The 18,637-nt window shown below is 43.4% G+C and overlaps 1 protein-coding gene across 4 annotated transcripts in view; it reads left to right on the top strand.

Moving 5' to 3' along the window:
- The window catches only part of Bdh1 (3-hydroxybutyrate dehydrogenase 1), a 47,330-nt gene that overhangs the window by 18,235 nt on the left and 10,458 nt on the right, over nucleotides 1-18,637 (top strand). For 3 of the 4 annotated variants that reach the window (XM_040270441.2, XM_005340961.5, XM_013365538.4), the window contains exons 3-4: nucleotides 7,648-7,720; nucleotides 8,510-8,620. In XM_040270441.2, the coding sequence (XP_040126375.2) occupies nucleotides 7,648-7,720; nucleotides 8,510-8,620 (184 nt within the window). Of the gene's footprint in view, nucleotides 1-7,647; nucleotides 7,721-8,509; nucleotides 8,621-13,502; nucleotides 14,550-18,637 lie in introns of those variants that run through there. The other variant, XM_040270439.2, reaches the window with a different exon arrangement.

The following is an 18,637-nucleotide window of genomic DNA, read 5'->3' as shown; positions in this document are numbered from 1 at the left end:
GTCAAGGGGCAAGGGGTGGGTGGCCAGGGACAGAGCTGAGTCAGAATACATTAAATGTCCTCAGAGTGAAGGCGTTAGCAGAGGCCAGGAGGGAGACTCAGGTGCAGAAAGACTGGCACACTGGGTGATGACAGTGTCAAGGAAAAAACTGGAAAAACTGGCCTGATCATCTGCTTGAATCTCAGTTGGAAAGGGCTCATACTCCAGACCCTACCGTGAATCCTGCTGCTCTGATAACATTTTCATAGTGACCTTACAAAGTTTGCATGCATTTGAATGTCGAGCAATGGGGAAGTCAGTACCTACCACAGCAGGCCTCCCATATTTGGACAGCTCTGTGTACAGTCCTTCATATTGGAGGAGCCCAGGGGACAGATATAATCTCCAAGGGCACATCCCTAATGTCCCAATCTTCAGCCACACCCCACTCACCTACACTTACCATCTAGTAAAGCAGTCCTTTCAAATTATTAATCCATCAACTGGATTAATCCAATGATTAGGTTACAAGCTAACCTAATGATCTAATCATTTCACCTGTGAACATTGACACAGGAGCTTTTGAGGGATGCCTCATATCCACGTTACAACAGGTGGCTTACCCATACATTCTCCACCCGTACTCTACTTTCTGGATCTTGTTACATGCACCAGTGCTTAGCTCTGTCAGTCCAGGTGTGACACATAGTACTCCAGGGGTACTTGCCCCAGAGAGAGTGGAAAAGGGCTCTTTCTAGCCTCATCCTGGGTTCCTTCCTGTCCAGCCTGGGCTCACACGGCTTCTTGTGGCAGCCACATCATACTTGTGATTCATGACTGAATTTTTTCATGGATGCTGCTGTAAGACCACATTCCTCCTAAGCTGGCCTTGTACCACTGTCTTTTTCTTCTGAACTCCATCTTGTTGGGTTTAGACTGTCAAATTCACTCAGTGACTATTCTCAGCTGGGTTACTGGTTATTGTTACTAATTTGTGATGGGAACAATGAAAAAGATAGAAACACAGACTGGTAAGATAGGGATAAAGCCGGAACAATAGCCAGGCACAGTAGTGCACACCTGTTATCCCTATTCGGGAGGTTGAGACACGAGGATAGCAAGTTTGAGATTAGCCTCAGCAACTTAGTGAGACCCTGTCTCACAACAGAAAATCGAAAGTCTGGGGGTGTAGCCTGGTGATAAAGTGCCCTGGGGTTCAGTCCCCAGAATGAATGGATAGATAGATTTTTTTTAAAAAAGAAGTCTAAGCTAATGCCCTGGTCAGCAGGAGATGGAGAGGGGGTTACCTCTTAAATGCAGCCAGACAAGCCCCTGGATATCAAGGCTCAGAGGGGCAGCAGGTTCCTCCATAGACCCTTGAGGAAGCACTAGATGCACTTCTTCCACCCGTCTCATTCTGGTTTAGGCGGAAATAAGGAAGCTTTTGTTCTCAGAATCTAATGACACCCCTCCCACCCCCAGCCCTGTCCCCAGATTATCAAAAAGGGCACTGACTGTCTGGAAATGTAATTTGTCTCACCTGCTGGCCTAGTATAGCTGTCAGTGGTTGTCCAGCAGAGGGGACCCTCCAGGGAAATGCACAATCTTCTCCCACGGGCTTTGGGCTAAAACCTTGGGGCCCTCTCGGCCCTGGTAGGCCAGTGTATCAGTTAAGACTGCAGCACACTAACAGTAGTAGTAGAAGCACTCAGAAATCTAGGACTGGTATGACTATAGAGGACCCAGGTTACTTATTTTTTCCCCTAGGGAAAAAAGTGGTTTTTGCCCTATAAAGGAAGTAGGTTTTTGCTTTTTCAATTATTTTTGTGGTACTGTGGATTGAACTCAGGACTTCACACAGGCTCAGGTTCTCTACCACTGAGCTACCTCCTCATCCCTTTTTATTGTTTTATTTTGAGACAAGGTCTTGCCAAGTTGGCCAGTTGCTAAGTTGAACTTGTAATCTCCCACCTTAGCTTCCAGAGAAGCTGGGTTATAGGCATGCACCACTATGCTTGGATTATATTTTTAATTTTTTGTGGTGCTGTGGTTCAAACCCAGAACCTCAAGTGTGCTAAGTCTGCAATTCACCACTGAGCTACACCCAGAGCCAAAGTAGTTTTTGACCTCTGGTTGCAGGTTAGTCTAACTTAGAGCACTGTGGGGAGAAGAATGCTTCTGTGCCTCACCCCTGGGGATTCTGACTTAACTGGTCAGAAGGGCAGGCATGGGAATAGTTTTAAAAGCTTCCTTGTAATTTCTTTTTTCTTTCTTTCTTTCTTTTTTTTTTGGTGGTGCTGGGGATTGAACCCAGGATCTCACGGGTACAAAGCATAAGCTCTACCACTGATCTATATCTTCCCTGTTAGTTTTGAAAATTGTCTTATGGAGAACCTAAACATATACAAAAGTAGGAAATTGTATACTGATCCTTTATGTACATATCACCTGAGCTTCCATAATTACACTGCCAGTGCTCTCTGAGTCACATCCGCAGCCCTGACTTGAATGGCACATTTTTATAAATTTTTAAAAAATGGACTATTTTGAATAGGTACTATATCACATGACACAAAGTTCAATGGCACAAAATGGTAGGCAGAAAAAACAAATCTCTCTCCCATCTCTTCTCCCCTATTGCCAGCTACTCACTTGCCCCTACTTCTTTCACTTATTATTATTAGTTTAATATTAATTTTAAAACTAACAGAGGGGCTGAGGGTGTAGCTCAGTAGTAAAGCATATGCTTAGTGTGCTCGAGGCCATGGGTTTCATCCCCAACACCTCCTATAATAAAAAATAAACTAAAGGAATTTTCACTTCTAGAAAGATAGAGTAGATGTACTTTTCTCTATTCCTCCTGCTCAGTACAGCTAAAAACCTTGGATGTTATATGAAACGAGCATAAAAAGGCTCTAAAAGATGGAAAGAAGGCAGACCAGCTAGGGTCCTTAGGATCCAGGAAATGAAATAGTCATTTTCTAGGTTTTCTTTCTATTTCACATACGCCAGACATGGAGCTGGCAGCCCTGAAACACTAATGAGCTCAGACACAAAAAGACCCAACAAAAGCTTGCTCTCTCTCTAGCCAAGGAACCAGCCTAGCAAGACACAAAACTGTTAGTCAATGATGGCTCTATTCCAGTCAAACACTGTGGCCTCACCCGTTTCTCTCCAGCAAAGGTCAGTGGGGAGCCTAGACTTCCACCTCACCAGGCTGTGGAGAGGGACCCCAACCCCCAACTAGGGGCAGCGTCAAAGAAAACCAAGGAGGGACCAGGACCACCATGCCCACTCAGCAGGAATAGGCACCTCTGTTTTGCTCTGCAGGAAGGGGAGTGTCGGAGGAGGTCTTGTGGAGGGTAGGACGTTCTCCGTCACTCTCAGTGATGAGACACACTCTCCTGTAAACTCTGGAAGCAGAAACAGGACACTGTGACTCTACCTGGCCAGGGAGGTATCAGTGGAGGCCTGGTTGGGGAGCCAGAACTCTCACCTCCACCCAGAACTAACCCCCAGCTCATTCTATGCAACTGGTATATCCTGATTCCAAAACCAAACACAGTACCAATAAAAAGATTAAAGAAGGCTACAGACCCAAATTCCTCATGAATATAGGTGTAAAAAAAAAATCCTTAAAATATGAGCAAATAGAATTCAGCATTGTTTAGAAAGAATTATAAACCATGAGCAAATGTGTTTGTTCCAGGGATGTCAGAAAAACTCATTATTTGAAAATCAAATTAGTGAACTAAAGAAGAAAAATGGCCTGATCCTATCTATCAATGAAGCAAAAGCAAAATTATCAATCACTTATGATGCAAATGCTCAGAAAAATAAACAGGAACTCCCTGACTACAGTAAAAAGCATTTACAATAGACGTGCAGCTAAGATCCACACTTTGCCCTGAGGTGGAGACGTTTATTCTCACCACTTGTCCAACAGAGTGTTCAAGTTCCAGCCAGGGCAATAAGACAAAAAACAGAAATAAAGTCATACAGATCAGAAAAGAAGAAATAAAAATGTCCCTATTTGCATATTACATAATTATTTACATAGGAAATTCCAAGGAATCTACCCCCCACACACACACAAAGGCAAACAAACTCTCAGAACTAATAAGTGAGTTTGGTGAGGTTATAACATACAAGATAACACAAAAATCAATTATATTTGTGCCAGGTGCAGTGGCTCACACCTCTAATCCCAGTGGCTTGGGAGGCTGAGGCAGGAGGATTGCCAGTTCAAAGTCAGACTCAGCAAAAACAAGATGCTAAGTAACTCAGTGACAGCCTATCTCTAAATAAAATACAAAATAGGGCTGGGTATGTGGCTCAGTAATTGAATGCTCCTGAGTTCAATCCCTGGTACCTGCCTCCAAAAAAGAAATCAGTTGTATTTGTATATACTAGCAACAAACATGTGGATACCAAAATTTAAAACAATACCATTTATGATTACTCAAAAAAAGCAGGGGTGGGGGCAATGTGTGTCTGCAGTTTAAAGCTCAGTGGTATAGCACTTGCCTATGTGTGAAGCCCTGGCTTAAATCCCCAGCATTGCAAACAACAGAGAGAAGTACTTAGGTATAAATAAAACAAAAACATTCCCAGAGTTTGCTAAAAACTACACAACACTGATGAAAGAAGTCAAAGACTTAAATAAATAGAGTATTCAGAGGCATCTTCAACAAAGTGAGGATGTCATTTCTGTCCAATTGATTATACAGGTTTAGCACCATTTCTATCAAAATCCCAGTCACACTTTTTTTGTAGATAAAAACAAGATTATTCTATCACTGATATGGAAAGCAAAAGAAATGGAATTCTAGAACAACTTTCAAAAAAAAAATAAGGTAGGAGCACAGAACAGATAATCCAGAAGTAGACCCATACAAATATATTCAACTGGTTTTTGACAAAAGTTCAAAAGTGATTCAATGGAGGAAAGATAACATTTTTCAAAACATGATGCAGGGGCCACTGGAAATTCATAGGCAAAAACTGTCCTTTGACCCTAAGTCTCATGAGAATAAACTCAAAATGGATCATGGACTAAAATGCAAAACATAAAACAATAAAAGTTTTAGGAAAAAACATGGAAGAAAATCTTCGGGTTCTAGAATTAGGCCAAGTCCTGCAAGACCCATAAAAGGCAAAGTTAATCAATCAGACTACCAAAATGAAATAGTAGGCAGGTGCAATGGCACAGGCCAGTAATCCCAGCGACTTGGGAGGCTGAGGCAGGAAGATTGCAAGTTCAAGGCCAGCCTCAACAGGTTAGTGACATCCTGTCTCAAAATAAAAAAGGACTGGGGGTTTAGCTCAGTGGTAAAAAGCACCCCAGAGTTCAATCCCTCCACAAAAAATAAAAAAATAAAAAATTTTAAAAAAGGAAAAAGAAAAAGGAAGAGAAACAGTTTTTTCCTGTATTTGATCCTGTTATCCTCGTAACAGGATCAAATAACAAGTTACAGACTAGAAGAAAACATTTGTATATCACATATGTAGCCAAGGTATCTAGAACATCTTAATGATTCTCAAGATTCAATAGCAAAATGCTAAATAATCCATTTAAAATATAGACAGAACACATGAAGAGAGGGCATGCAGGTGGTGCTGTGGTCTTCGTGTTTGTATTCTACCTAGATTCATATGTTCAAACTCTTATCCCCCAGCTGTTGGTATTAGGAGTCAGGGCCTTTGGAGGTGACTAGATCATGGACGTGGAACCCTTGGCATGGCATTAGTGTCCTTCTAAAAGAGGTCTAAGACCTCCCCTTCTGCCATGTGAAGTTATAGTGAAAAAGTCATCAGTGTACCTAGGAAATGGGCTCTTACAAGATATAGTCTGCTGATACTTTGATCTTGGTCTTTCTGACCACCAGAACTATGAAAAATGTTTGCTACTTTATAAGCCACTTTGTTGTTTGAGCAGCCCAAACTGATATTTTGTTTCAGTTGCCCAAACCAAGACAGATGGCAAATGAACACAGAGATGTTCCACATCATTAGCTATTAAAGAAATGCAAATTAAAACCACAGTGAAATCATCATTACACAGGTTTCAGCATGGCTAAAACAAAAATTAGTGGCACTATAAATGCTGGCAAGGATATGGGTTACTACATTTCTACTGGGAATGTCATATGTGTGCTCCAGCCACTCTGTAGCTATAAACAATTGAGCAGTTTCTTTAAAAACTGAACATACAACTATCACATGACTGAAAAATTGTACTCCTGGGCATTTATCCAAGAGAAATAAAAAACGTAATGTTTGTACAAAAACCTGTCTTAGAATGTTCATAGCAATTTTATTCATAATAACTCCAAACTGGAAACAACCCAGAAGTCCTTCAGTAGGTAAATAGTCAAACAAATGCTCAAGCCACAGAACACTACTTAGCAATAAAAAGAGAAAGCTCCATATATACAACAATCTGCATGGATCTCCAGAGAATTAGTTGAATGAAAAAAGCCAAACCCCAAAGATGACTTACTGTTTTCTGCTGTTAGTATAACATTCTTAAAATGACAAAATTGTAGAGAACAGATTAGTGGTTGAGGAGGGTAGGGTGGGAAGGAGTAGGAGTGGCTCTAATAGGGTCACAGGAACCATGTAGTAGTGGTGTTGGAATTGTTCTGTATTTTTACTATTTCAATGTCTATATCTTGGTTGTGATATTGTTGTATGATTAGTTGTTTGGTTTGTAATATTGGGGATTGAATCCAGAGACACTCTACCACTGAGTTATATTTCCGGCCCTTTTAAAAAATTTTTTATTTTGAGACAGGGTCTCACCAAGTTGTGCAGGCTGGTCTCAAACTTGCAATCCTCCTGCCTCAGCCTTTTGAGTCACTGGGATTACAAGGGTGCACTATGACACCCTGACTTTTAGTATAGTTTTGCAAGATGTTATCATTAAGGGAAATTGGGCAAAAGGTGCCTAACATCTTCCTGTTTTCTTTCTTTTTTTCTTCCTTTCTTTCTTTTTATTACATGAAATAATTTTTTATTTCTTTTTCATAATTACACATGACAGTGGAGTGTATTTTGATATACTATATGTACATGGAGTATAATTTCCCATTCTTGTGATTGTATACAATGTCAAGTTACACCCTGTATTATTTCTTAACTGCATATGAATTTACAATTATTTTAAAATAAAAGGGTTAATTAAAATAACTATGAAGAAGCAGCATTAAATTCAGCAGACACTGAATTTGTAGAAGGCTTTAACAAAGATATATCTCTGAAAGAACATTTCACACTTGAATTGGTCTGAAACACTGCCTGTCTGTGTCACCTTGAAAAGCAGGAAGTAGAACTTTACTGGAGTGGGACACCAGACAGTCAGGTTTTGGCAGGGCCTCCCAGCAAAAGTGCTTCCGGGTTGGCTTTATTCTCAGGATGACTTTTCCTGTACAATAGTTACAGTGGCTACTGCAAATGCTGACTCACTCTCTACCAGCCTAGCCACCTGGTGGAAACAGGGCTTCTCCCTCAGCTGTACCAGCAAGTTGTCCCCAGAGCCTGGAGTGGGGAGATAATCCATGGGGCTTTAGGCTAGGCTGGCTGAGCATATCCTAGTTACTTCTGCTGCAGGAATGAGGTCTAGGGTGGGAGCTTAGCCTCATGCTCATGATTTTTTTTTCCTTGCAGACGCACACTGTTGTTTTGCTCTACCTCCTTCACCTGTATCAGGCGCCGGACTTACGCCAGTGAGGTGGACCCGGTGAGTGGAAGTCCAATTCCCTGGGAAACAGCCAGATGGTCAGAGCCCTTCCTTCTGGACCCCAGCCCCTGAGCCATCCTCACAGTAGGGTCTTAGTATGTTAGGATACTGGGAACCACTTTCTCATTTATCCTTACCCTTAAGCCCCACATCGGTAGTGAGACCAACACTCCCAGACCTGCAGGGAGCTGTGATGAGGTACTCCCGCCCCTCTCAGCCAGGGAGATGTCATGGAGACCTGCTGGGGAGCCAGAACTCCCCCCGACCCAGCAGGTTGGGGCTTAAGAGGTAGACTCTGAAATCTCTCTGCCCTGGTTTCCATTCTAGCTAACTACATAGGTCATTGAAAAACATGTCTTTTTTTCTCACTGGCAACAGGGTGCAGTAATCATGCTTTCTATGTGGGTAATTGTGAGATAAGAAGGACACTGAGCCTTTCACACAGTCAGTATTGCACTTGAGAAGCAGAGTTCTGATGATGAAGATGATGACAATGATGATAATAGTGATTGTAACTGAGGGAACTGAGATCCTGAAATCAGAGGTCATTTCCCCAAGCAGCCTTGATAGTTGGCGGCAGAGTCTGGGTGGAACCAGGTCTCCTGATTCTGACTCCAGGTTTTTGCAGTACATGTTGTAGTTTACTGTTTCTCCAGATAGCCCAGCCAAGAGTGGAGGGCCAGGCCTGGGCTACTCAGCACTAACTGTTACGATCCAGAGGGTAGGGGACCTGGTCACTCTGCCTTGGGACCCTGCATTCCTAATTTGGGGTCTGACCTTCTAAAATAGGTTGGTAGCAAAGCTGTCCTGATCACAGGCTGTGACTCTGGATTTGGGTTCTCCTTGGCCAAGCATCTGCATTCGAAAGGCTTCCTTGTATTTGCTGGCTGTTTGTTAAAGGTAAGAGAAGACCATTTTCTTCACCTTTATTCTTTATATGTAGTTACTCTTTGTAGCTTTTTTTTTTTAATTGCTTTTCTAACCACTGGTTCCTCTGTTCCTTAAAATAACCTGTACCTTTTCCTTCTGACTTCTCATTGTTCTTCATAGCTTTTCCATCCATCCATTCAGCCAGCCAGCCAGCCATCTCTCCGTCCATCCATCCATCCATCCATCCATCCATCCATCCATCCATCCATCCATTCCTTCATTTATTTATTTGCCAAGTGTTAATGATGTGCCTGACACTTTGCTAGATGCAGTAAAAGAATAAGACGTGGTCTCTGCCCTAAGGAACTCACTGTCTGGTGGTGAGAGGACACCATGCATAGTCACAGCTGAAGAATTAGAGTGAAGAGCATTCTCAGGGACGTGCAAGAATGTTCAAGAGAGTACAGAGAAGGAAGGGACTGATTCTGGCATAGAGGAGGTTACATTTGTCCTGGGCTGTGGAGAATAAATAATGCTTTCATCAGTGGAAACTGGGAAGAATGACCTGTCAGACAGAAGGACTAACCCAAGCAAAGTCTTGGAACCGTGAAGCTCCTTTGGGACATCAAGAGAGATTTAGGGTGTATAAAGGGAAGCACTGGGACATGAGGCTACAAAAGTAATTAAGGGACTGTTCCCCTGATGTAGAGATTAGTTTAACTATCGTTACAATCTAGTTTTGTTTTTTTGAGCACTATAGTTATATATAATAGTTGGTTTCATTTTAGACAAAAATCATACATTCATGGAATTTGATTTAGTCCATTTCAGTCCCCATTTCCCCTGCAATCCAGTTTTTTTTTTGGGTGGGGTACTGGGGATTGAACCAGGGATACTTAACACTGAGCCACATCCTCAGCCCTTTTTATATTTTATTTTGAGACAGGGTCTCACTAAGTTGCTTAGATCCTTGCTAAGTTGCTGCGGCTACCTTTGAACTTGCGATCCTCCTGACTCAGCCTCTTGTGCAATCTAGTTTTAAAGCATGTCCCTCATTTAATATTTTCCCTCTTGACCATTTATAGTTAAATCCACATCTACCTCAAGCCCTCAGGTTACCATTATTATCTCTTTAGATTTGTTTTTTCTGGACATTTTACATACACACAATTATATAATCCATAGTCTTACACCAGGCTTCTTTTATTTAGCATAATATTTTTGAGATTCGTCCATGTCATAACACGTATCAGTAGTTCATTCCTTTTTATTGCTGAAAAATACTCTACCATATGGATATGCTGCACTTTTAAAACTTCCATTCAGTAGTTGATGAATATTTGGATTAAGATATTTAGATTTTTGGTCATTTTGAACAATGTTTCTATGAACATTCACATACGTGTCTCTGTGTAGACATGTGTTTGTTCCTGGTTCCTTTTACACACCACAATCTGGGGATTAGGTGTGCTCATTGCTAAGAAGCACAGGGCATTGCTGCTCCTTGTTTTTCTAACAGAGCTCAAAGATGTCATATCTAATCATATACATATATACAAACTATGTCTATTTATATAGGTTTCTCTAGAGTGTTTTTGGTTACTAATTGAAGGTATACAAAGTAATGTGTTTAAACGTTAGTTGGATTAATTTTTGTTTTTTCTTTATCATTGTATTATTAATTTAAAACACAGCGTGGTTCACTTTTTTATTTGTATTTTGTTTTCCCCCATTCTGGTTGGCTTAATTCAGTTTTTAAAAAATATTTTTTAGTTGTAGTTGAACACAATAACTTTATTTTATTTATTTGTTTTTATGTGGTGCTGAAGATCGAACCCAGTGCTAGATGGGTGCTAGATGAGCACTGTATCACTGAGCCACAACCCCAGCCCTAACTTAATTCAATTTTTGAATATGTGAAACATTAACCATAAAGTCAAAACTATACAAAAAAATACAAAAACAAAACAACAAAAAACCCCCAGGTAACTAGAGAAGTTACTTGTCTCATTATCTTTTCTACCGCATTCTTTCATTACCCTCTTCTTACACAAATTGGAATGTTTGCATAGTGCCTAGATCTTTTGTGCTCTTTTTTTTTAACCTAACAATACATATTGGAAGTCCCACTGTGTGACTTCACAGAGCTCTTCTTCACTTTTTTAGGGTCTTCACAGTACTGCATTATGTGGATGGATTATAATTTACTCCACTAGTCTCTTATGGAGGCACACTTAGGTTGTTTTCTCTATTTTGCAATTACAAATAATGCCACAATGAATAACCTTGTACATATGTAGTTTTATATTGTTGGGGGTTTATCTTTAGGGTAAACTTCTAGGAATGAGATTGCCCTTAGGTTAGAAGGTAAATAAAATATGTTGACATTTTTAAAAGATACCAAATTTTGTAGGGCTTATATAATTTTATATTACTATCAGTACTGTAAGTCAGCGCCTATTTCCACACAATGTTACAACAGCTTACATTTGTGCTTTAGAATTTTGCCAATCTGACAAATGAGAACTGTATTTCAGTATAGTTTTGATATGTATATCTTTTTTGAGTGCCCCACTCCTGTTCTTCAAGGGCAGAATGTAGACACTGTACATATATATCACCTGTGCTCTTATTCTGTTGGACAGAAATTAGTCACACAACCTTACCTGGCTGTGAGAGAGGCTGTTGAATGGAGTAGGTATTCTAAGATAAATGTACCCTGCTATAGAAAGGAAGAATGGGTGTTTGGGATAACTTACTGTCTCTGCTCAGTGGGTGAGACATTTTCTATTTTGAAAACTAGAAATCCAGATGTTAGTCAGCTTTCTGTCACTATAATAAAACACCAGAGGTAATCAACTTATAAAGGGAAAAGATTCTTTTTGGCTCACAGTTTTGGAAGTTCCAGTCCATGATTGGTGGAACCTATTGTTTTGGGGCTGTGAGGCAGCACATCATGGTGGGAGTATGTGGTGGAGCAGAACTGGTCACCTCATGTCTAGGAAGCACAGATAAAGGGGAAGGGAATCATAATTTCCTTCAAAGGCATGACATCTCACTACGTCCTGCCCTCTAAAAATTCTACCACTTCTCAACATTGTTACCCTGAGACCAAGCCTTCAACACATAGGCCTTTGGGGAATGTTCAAGATTTAAACTATAGCCCTAGGGAATGATTTGTGTGTGTTTATGCACATGCACGCATTCATGCATGCCAGGATTGAATCTAGGGCCAAGAATATGCTAGGCGGCAAGTATTCTACCACTGAGCTACATCTCCAGCCCAAATAATTTTTCATTCTAGCTTTAATATTTTTATAAAGATGATCTCTCTTGCTGGGCACACATCTATAATCCCAGCAACTCAGAAGGCTGATACAAGAGGATCAAAAGTTTGAGGCTTGCCTTGGCAATTTATTGAGATTCTGTCTCAAAATAAATAAATAAATATAAAGGGCTGGGCATGTAGATCAGTGGTAGAGCACTCCTGGGTCCAATCCCTAGTACCACAAAAAACAATAAAATATTATCTCTGTTCAATGTAAATATTCAATAAAATAAATAAGAACAAATAATAAAGCAATTCACATTGCCATCCTTTGAACATTGTTTCAGATCAGTGAAGGGTTTGTCTTTTGAATCTTTACTAATTTTGAATTATAAACATAATACAATATATTCATAACAAATTCAAACAATATGGAAAGGAATGACATACAAGAATAAGTCTTCCCAATCTGTTGCCCCAGAGTAACTTAAGTGAACATCATCTGTGACTTTTGCTATTAAAAACAAAGCCTCAGCTGGGGATAGAGCTCTGTGGTAGAGCGCTTGCCTATCATGTGCAAGGCCAAGGATTCAATCCCCAGAACCATCACCACCACAAGAAAGTGTCAGTGAGTAGCCTTTCATGTATATCTTTACATGCTTTTGTTGACAATGCTTTTTTTTTTTTGTACCAGGGATTGAAGCCAGGAGCTCTTAACCACATTCCCAGCCCTTTTTTATACTTTTATTTTGAGACAGGGTCTTGCTAAGTGCTTAGGGACTTACTAGTTGGAGTGAGAACCTGTGATCTCTTGGATTTGAACCTGTGATCTCTTGCCTCAGCCTCCTGAGCCACTGGGATTACTGGCTTTTTTTATTGGCAATTCTTAGGAAAAAAAATTGTAGATGAAGAAGAACTAGTTGGGAAGGCTTTAGATTGACTCCTCCAATGGCTCTCCCCGTGTTTCCTCCCTCAGTGCATTGAAGAACCTGCTTGAGATGATGGGTGTGGCATGCTTGGACCTGGATTCTCTGCACAATGTGGACCTGCCTCTGCAGTCCTGGCAGGAGCTGTGATGCCACAAAATCATTTGGTGCCTTTAAAGTCCCTTGTCCTCTGTTTAGCACCTGTGCCATCGTGCTGGTTTGTCTAGTGACACAGGATCACAGCTTGACTCCACAGCACAGGGCAAAGGCTGCTATGTGCTGCTGTGTGCTGCAGAAGGAGGACCTTCAAGGGGATTGAGCAAACACTGACCCAGAGATTGAGCAAACACTTCCCTTCCCTGGCCCTCAATTTCCTAATGATCTTAAGCCCTTCATGATCTTAGGCCCTTCCATTCCTGTAGCTATGATTCTATGATTTGGTGATGGTACCCACAAGTAACACACAAGATTATTGCTAGGTTGGGTCTGTTGGAGTCTACCTACCTATGACTACTTCTACCTGGCATATCACAAGTTAGGCAAATCAGAGTGGCTAAGGACATAGCTTAGTGGTAGAGCTTGTACTTGGTATGCTTGAGGCTCTGGGTTTCATCTCCAACACTATGTGTGTGTGTGTGTGTGTGTGTGTGTGTGTGTGTGTGAGAGAGAGAGAGAGAGAGAGAGAGAGAGAGAGATCCTTGATCATTTCAGCATACACACACACACACACACACACACACACACACACTCACACTATACACCACTGTAGCCTATACATACTACATCCTGTTTCTCCATTCCCCTTTAGGGTTGTTTATACTTGATATTTTCACATATTTATACACACACACATCCCATTTTCTCTCAATCCACCTGCATTAGGTTTTGCCCTATCTTCTCTTTATTTATTCAACAAATTGTTGTTGAGCACTTACAATGAGCAGACAATTTTCTCTGTTGGACATACTGCATACAATTCAGGGAAAAGTTTATGCCCTTGTGGAGTTGACATTCTATGTCAGGAATGTAGACAAGGAATGAGGTAAATAGTAAGTTGCTTTTCTTTGGGATGACCAGAACTATGGAGAAAAATAAAGCAGGAAGAAGGCAGAGCATGAGTGTGGTAGAAGGACACAAGGCCTCACCAAGAAGGTGCCTTGGCACTCCCTTGCCAGAAGGGATGAGGGAGCAAAGGCTGCATATATCTAGGGGACAGCTAATCCCCAGGCCCCAGAGGAAGGGAGCCCGGTGTATTTGAGGCCACTGTGGCTGGTGCAGAGATGAGACAGGAACAGCAGGAGGTGAGGGGGTGCAGGGAGCAGATCTTCTATACACATCAAGGCTTGATGAGAGGCAATGTTTCATCACCATCTGGAAAGACAAGTCCTATGAAGTGAGTGGAGATGGAATGTCCAGGTACCACCATTGTTTGAGGTGCCTTGGTACCCAATGCCCACATGGAGGAAGGAGAGATGAGCTGGGAAAAGAAGGCAAAACCCAGCCAGGAGGGCCCCACATGTCTCTGACCCAGACCTTATCAAGGATGCCTGTGGCCTCCATTTTGCTAAGTGCAATGACATTTTATCTGACCACATTCACCCAGCAGCAGCTTTGGACCAGATTAGCCACTCTTGCTTATAACACTTTGCTTCTAGACTTTATGTCCTCTGGGTTCTTCTCATTTTCTTCGTTGGATCCTCCTGCCCATCTTGGAAATGTTTCAGTGCCTGGCCAGCTCCTCTCTCTGCAGGTTCCAATACTTGTGGTAAGATGCTCACCTATGACATATGCCACATGTCCTTATACCCTGCCTGGAGTGTGAGACTGCCTGATCCTGTGTGCTGAGGGACTGACTCTGCTCTACCAGGATGAACCCCTCACTCAGTGGTTTGAGAGGCTAGAGAGTGGGAAGGCTTGTGAGCTGTCCCCACTCTGGTCTCAAGTGAAGGGCAGTGGGCTTCAAGAGAACTTCCAGGAAAGCTACCACTTGTGCCCTGGAGTCTAGAGTGTGATGCTGATGTTCACCCAAAGAAGTCTAAAGGCCTGGGAATAAGGCTGGAGTGGCTCATCTGTGAACAGAGCCCACAGCTGCATAAGGAAAGGGCTGTCCTTCTGCCCTGCAGGACACAGCTGTCTGGGCCTGGTGGACAATGGGAGAGGTGACTGGAGTTATCTTTAGGGCACTTGCCCAGGAAGACCATTGGGAAGGTCTGTCCTGAGGCCCAGGGATGAGGAAGAAGATGCCTAGCTGGAAGAGGCATTCTCTTGACCATAGGATGATAGTCAGAGGTCTCCAGAGTTAGTTGGGATCTCTGCAGAATCCTCAGAAGTGCCCCAGGGAGGAAGAGCCAGCTCTTGGGTGTCTGCCAGGTCAGGGCAGCAACAGTAGATCATTGGCGGCCCCTATGCCTAACCTTGGGAGGGTTAGAGAGAAGGGAATAGGAGAGGAGGAGCTAGCAAGTGGGGAAAAAGAGGGAAAAAGAACCTTTGGCCTCCCATACTCTTTCTGGCCTAGTGAGGGGTTAGCTTCGAGTAGGATACAAGTTGGGAGTTTGGGTGTCCACACAGGGTTGGGCTGGACTGGAGTTATTTGATTTGTGGACTGAGCTGGACTCCACCAAAACAAAGTGCTTGCCTGTATCTGTGAATGAGTAGAAAAACTCTTAAGACTTACCTGAAATTTCATCCTGGGGTGGAAGAAAATAGCTGACAGGTGAGGCTGAAGGAATAGAGAGGAAGAAGTGGATTGATCAGTAAACCAAGTACACCAGCACCACCTGGCAGGACCAGAGCTTGTTTCTGGACATCAAGACACAGTCCAGCAGACTCTGGAGGCCTGTTGAGGAGAACCAGGGAGTTCCGTGGCTGAACAGTGAGACCTTGGCTTGAGTACAGGTGGGTCCTTAAGTGGACCGGCTGCCATCATCTGTAGCCAGAAGCAGCAGGTGGCTTGGGAGGCTAGGGCAAGGTCGCGCAGTCTCTGGCCCTTTGGCATGTCTGACAGGAGTAGCAGTAGGCTGCTCAGGAGCAGGTGAGGGTTCCTGGGGAGGGTGGGGAGGTAGCCCACATGCTGAACCCGAAGTGGTGAGCAGTGGGATTAACCCTTTATTTCCTCTCAGAGAAAGCCCTTTCTAGGCAAACGGCCAGATTGAATTAGGCTGACTTGGACTTAGGGTCTTCCCCTGGGGACTGCAGGGACATCGTCACGATGTTGGTTTGAGGTATGAGGAGAGATCTGGTGTAGGGGTCTAGAAGGGCTGAGCAATGGCAACAGGTTTAACAAAGTCCCCAGAGGAGGAAGGCAACTCAGATACCTCTCATGCATCAAGGTTGACTCTCTCCATAGATGCCAGCGACCCCTTGTCAGAGGACCTCATGGGCTCTGCTCTGAGGGGCATCTGTGGGGCCACCACATGGGTGACTATGCTAAGCAGGATTTATGTTTTCCTGGTGTCTGTTATGCCATCCATTGAAAAGAGGTGTCTGTGGACACTGCTCCTGGCTCCCTGGTCTTGGAGATGTCATTCCGGAAGTTCTTTTCTGGTAGAGCCCGGTGAGAGAGTGACAGCACAAGGGCTCCTGCCCTAAAGATCAGATACCTGCCATCTTGGGGGCAAGGAGATTGACTCATCCGGGGGATTTTGGCCTGAGCCTTAGGCCTACCAAGCCTCCAGCTTGGCTGCTCTGTGTAGAGGGGACTGGGTGTAACGGGTCTTCCAGGCTCCAGGCCTGGGCAGAGACTCATGAGTCCTGACACTTTGCTTTTTCGCTAGGGAGGCTTGAGATGAAAACCAGGCTGTGAGATGACGATAGTTTAGGGCTGGAAGAGGTGATGTCAGAGGGAGATCAACCTGACCCCCACACCATCGTCTTCTCTCTCCAGCCTCATTGCCTAAACTCCTCCTGGCAGTCCATGCCATCTCTGGACTGAGAAACTCACCCCTCATTTTGAGTTGAACTTAATTCTTGGCCCTGGTTATGTTCTCTGGGAATGCATAGGGCAGGGCATCTTTAATCATGTCCCCCTAATTCAGAGTATTCATCTCCAGCACCTTTGGCTCCGCGATATGGTTCCTCCACTATTTTCTCCTCCCTCCTTTTGAAATTGCATGATATGGATTCCCCAGCCCAGGGTAGGGCCTGCGTGGTACAAACTACTTACAAGATTCAGTCTGAGAACTTTCCAACCCTGATGTGCTGACCATCCTGGCCTTCCTGCTGTGCTGTGGTCTGGGATGTTTGCTTCAGTGCCCCAGCAAGCCCTGGGCCAGGGAACAGGCACTTCTCCTCTCACTTCATTCTCTGGCATCTACTCTGGTCCTCCTGTAAGGGGCATCATTATTCCATGCACCACTCAGAAAAATCACTGCCAATTAAGTTATGATTGGTGAAGATTAGTTTTCACATCAAGTATAGGTCATCCCTATTCTGAAAAAAAGCATGCCCGCGCATAGGATGAAATGTCACAAGCCACAAATGTCACAAAGCCACCTTGTGACGTGAGGGCTAATGGGAGAAGGCATATCAGGTGTTTAGTGTGGTGTTTGGCACCATACACACTCAGCAAATGATCCTACTTTTATTAAAACCCTGTAGGTGGTGCATACCTGTAATCCCAGTGGTTTGGGAGGCTGAGGCAGGAGGATTGTAAATTCAAAGCCAGCCTTAGCAACTTAGTGAGACCGTGTCTCAAAATAAAATGTAAAAAAGGTCTGGGGATGTAGCTCAGTGGTTAAGCACCCCCAGGTTCACTTCCTAGTACTAAAAGAAAGAAAACCTTTGAAGCAGCTGCCCAGTGCTCCCATGAAGACCCTGTCCACCTCTCCAGCCCTCCATCCCCCACTTCCTTCTGTCTCTGCACTGACTACAACAGATGGCTCACGGTGGGTCCTCTTACCTCTTCCTGAAGGGCTCCATTCCCATGAGCCCCCTCTTGTTCATGTCCTCAGATGTTGTTGCCTTTGGAAGGTGTCCCTACTGCCCTCCCTCTGTGCTTCTGCCCACCTCCAACAGGATCCCTACAGCCAGCACATCTGTCAGCCTGCTCATCTGTCTCCTTCTCCAGAACGTGACTCCAAGGACAGGGACACAGTTAATTTATCTTCATGTCTCTCGCTTCTCGCAGTGCCAGAATATGACAGAAGCCTGAGAAATGTTTGCCAAATGAGTGACAGTTTTTCTCATGCTTAATAAAACTTGAATTTGTGTGGTGCTTTATAGTTTAGCAGGTTGCTTTAAGATTTCTTTCCTTATTTTATTAATCTAATCACTGTTCTTATTTTACAGCCAGAAAAACTGAGTCTCTATTAGGGACACACCTGAGGGCACAGAGCCTGGTTACTGACGAAACTGGAACTGGAACCTGGCTCTGGCCTCTTACCACGTGGGGCTTAATGGGCCCTTCTGGTCAAAGACAGCAAACTGGCAGCCTCTGTCATACATGACTTGGGGACATGCTTAGGCCCACATAATTTTTTTTCCCTCCAAGGTGAATAATTTGTCCAAACATTAAAAAATTAGGCATAATACCAATTACTAGCTTAAAAATCTGAGCATCTGGCAACTCTGGGCTTTCATACTCAAAAGAGTAGCAACTGGCATGTGCTCTACTGCTAGGGTCCAATACCCACCCAAGTCTCTGAACTGTCAGCGTGGCCATGGAGCAAGGTCTTTGTCCTGCTCACAGTACCCCTGTAGCACTTAGCTTGATGCTTAGACATCACCAGTGGTGGGGGGCAGGTGATGAACTACCTGCTGGTGGGCCAGCTTGGCCACACCTCCAGAGAATACCACGTGTTGTTGTCAGTAAACCCGAGGCTTTGGCAGGGACCCCGGTCAGCCCCTGCCTTGGCA

Source organism: Ictidomys tridecemlineatus, chromosome 3 (assembly GCF_052094955.1).
Source record: "Ictidomys tridecemlineatus isolate mIctTri1 chromosome 3, mIctTri1.hap1, whole genome shotgun sequence".
Lineage (NCBI taxonomy): Eukaryota > Metazoa > Chordata > Mammalia > Rodentia > Sciuridae > Ictidomys > Ictidomys tridecemlineatus.
The sequence above is the reverse complement of the archived record's forward strand: the minus strand, read 5'-3'. Positions and strand labels throughout refer to the sequence as shown.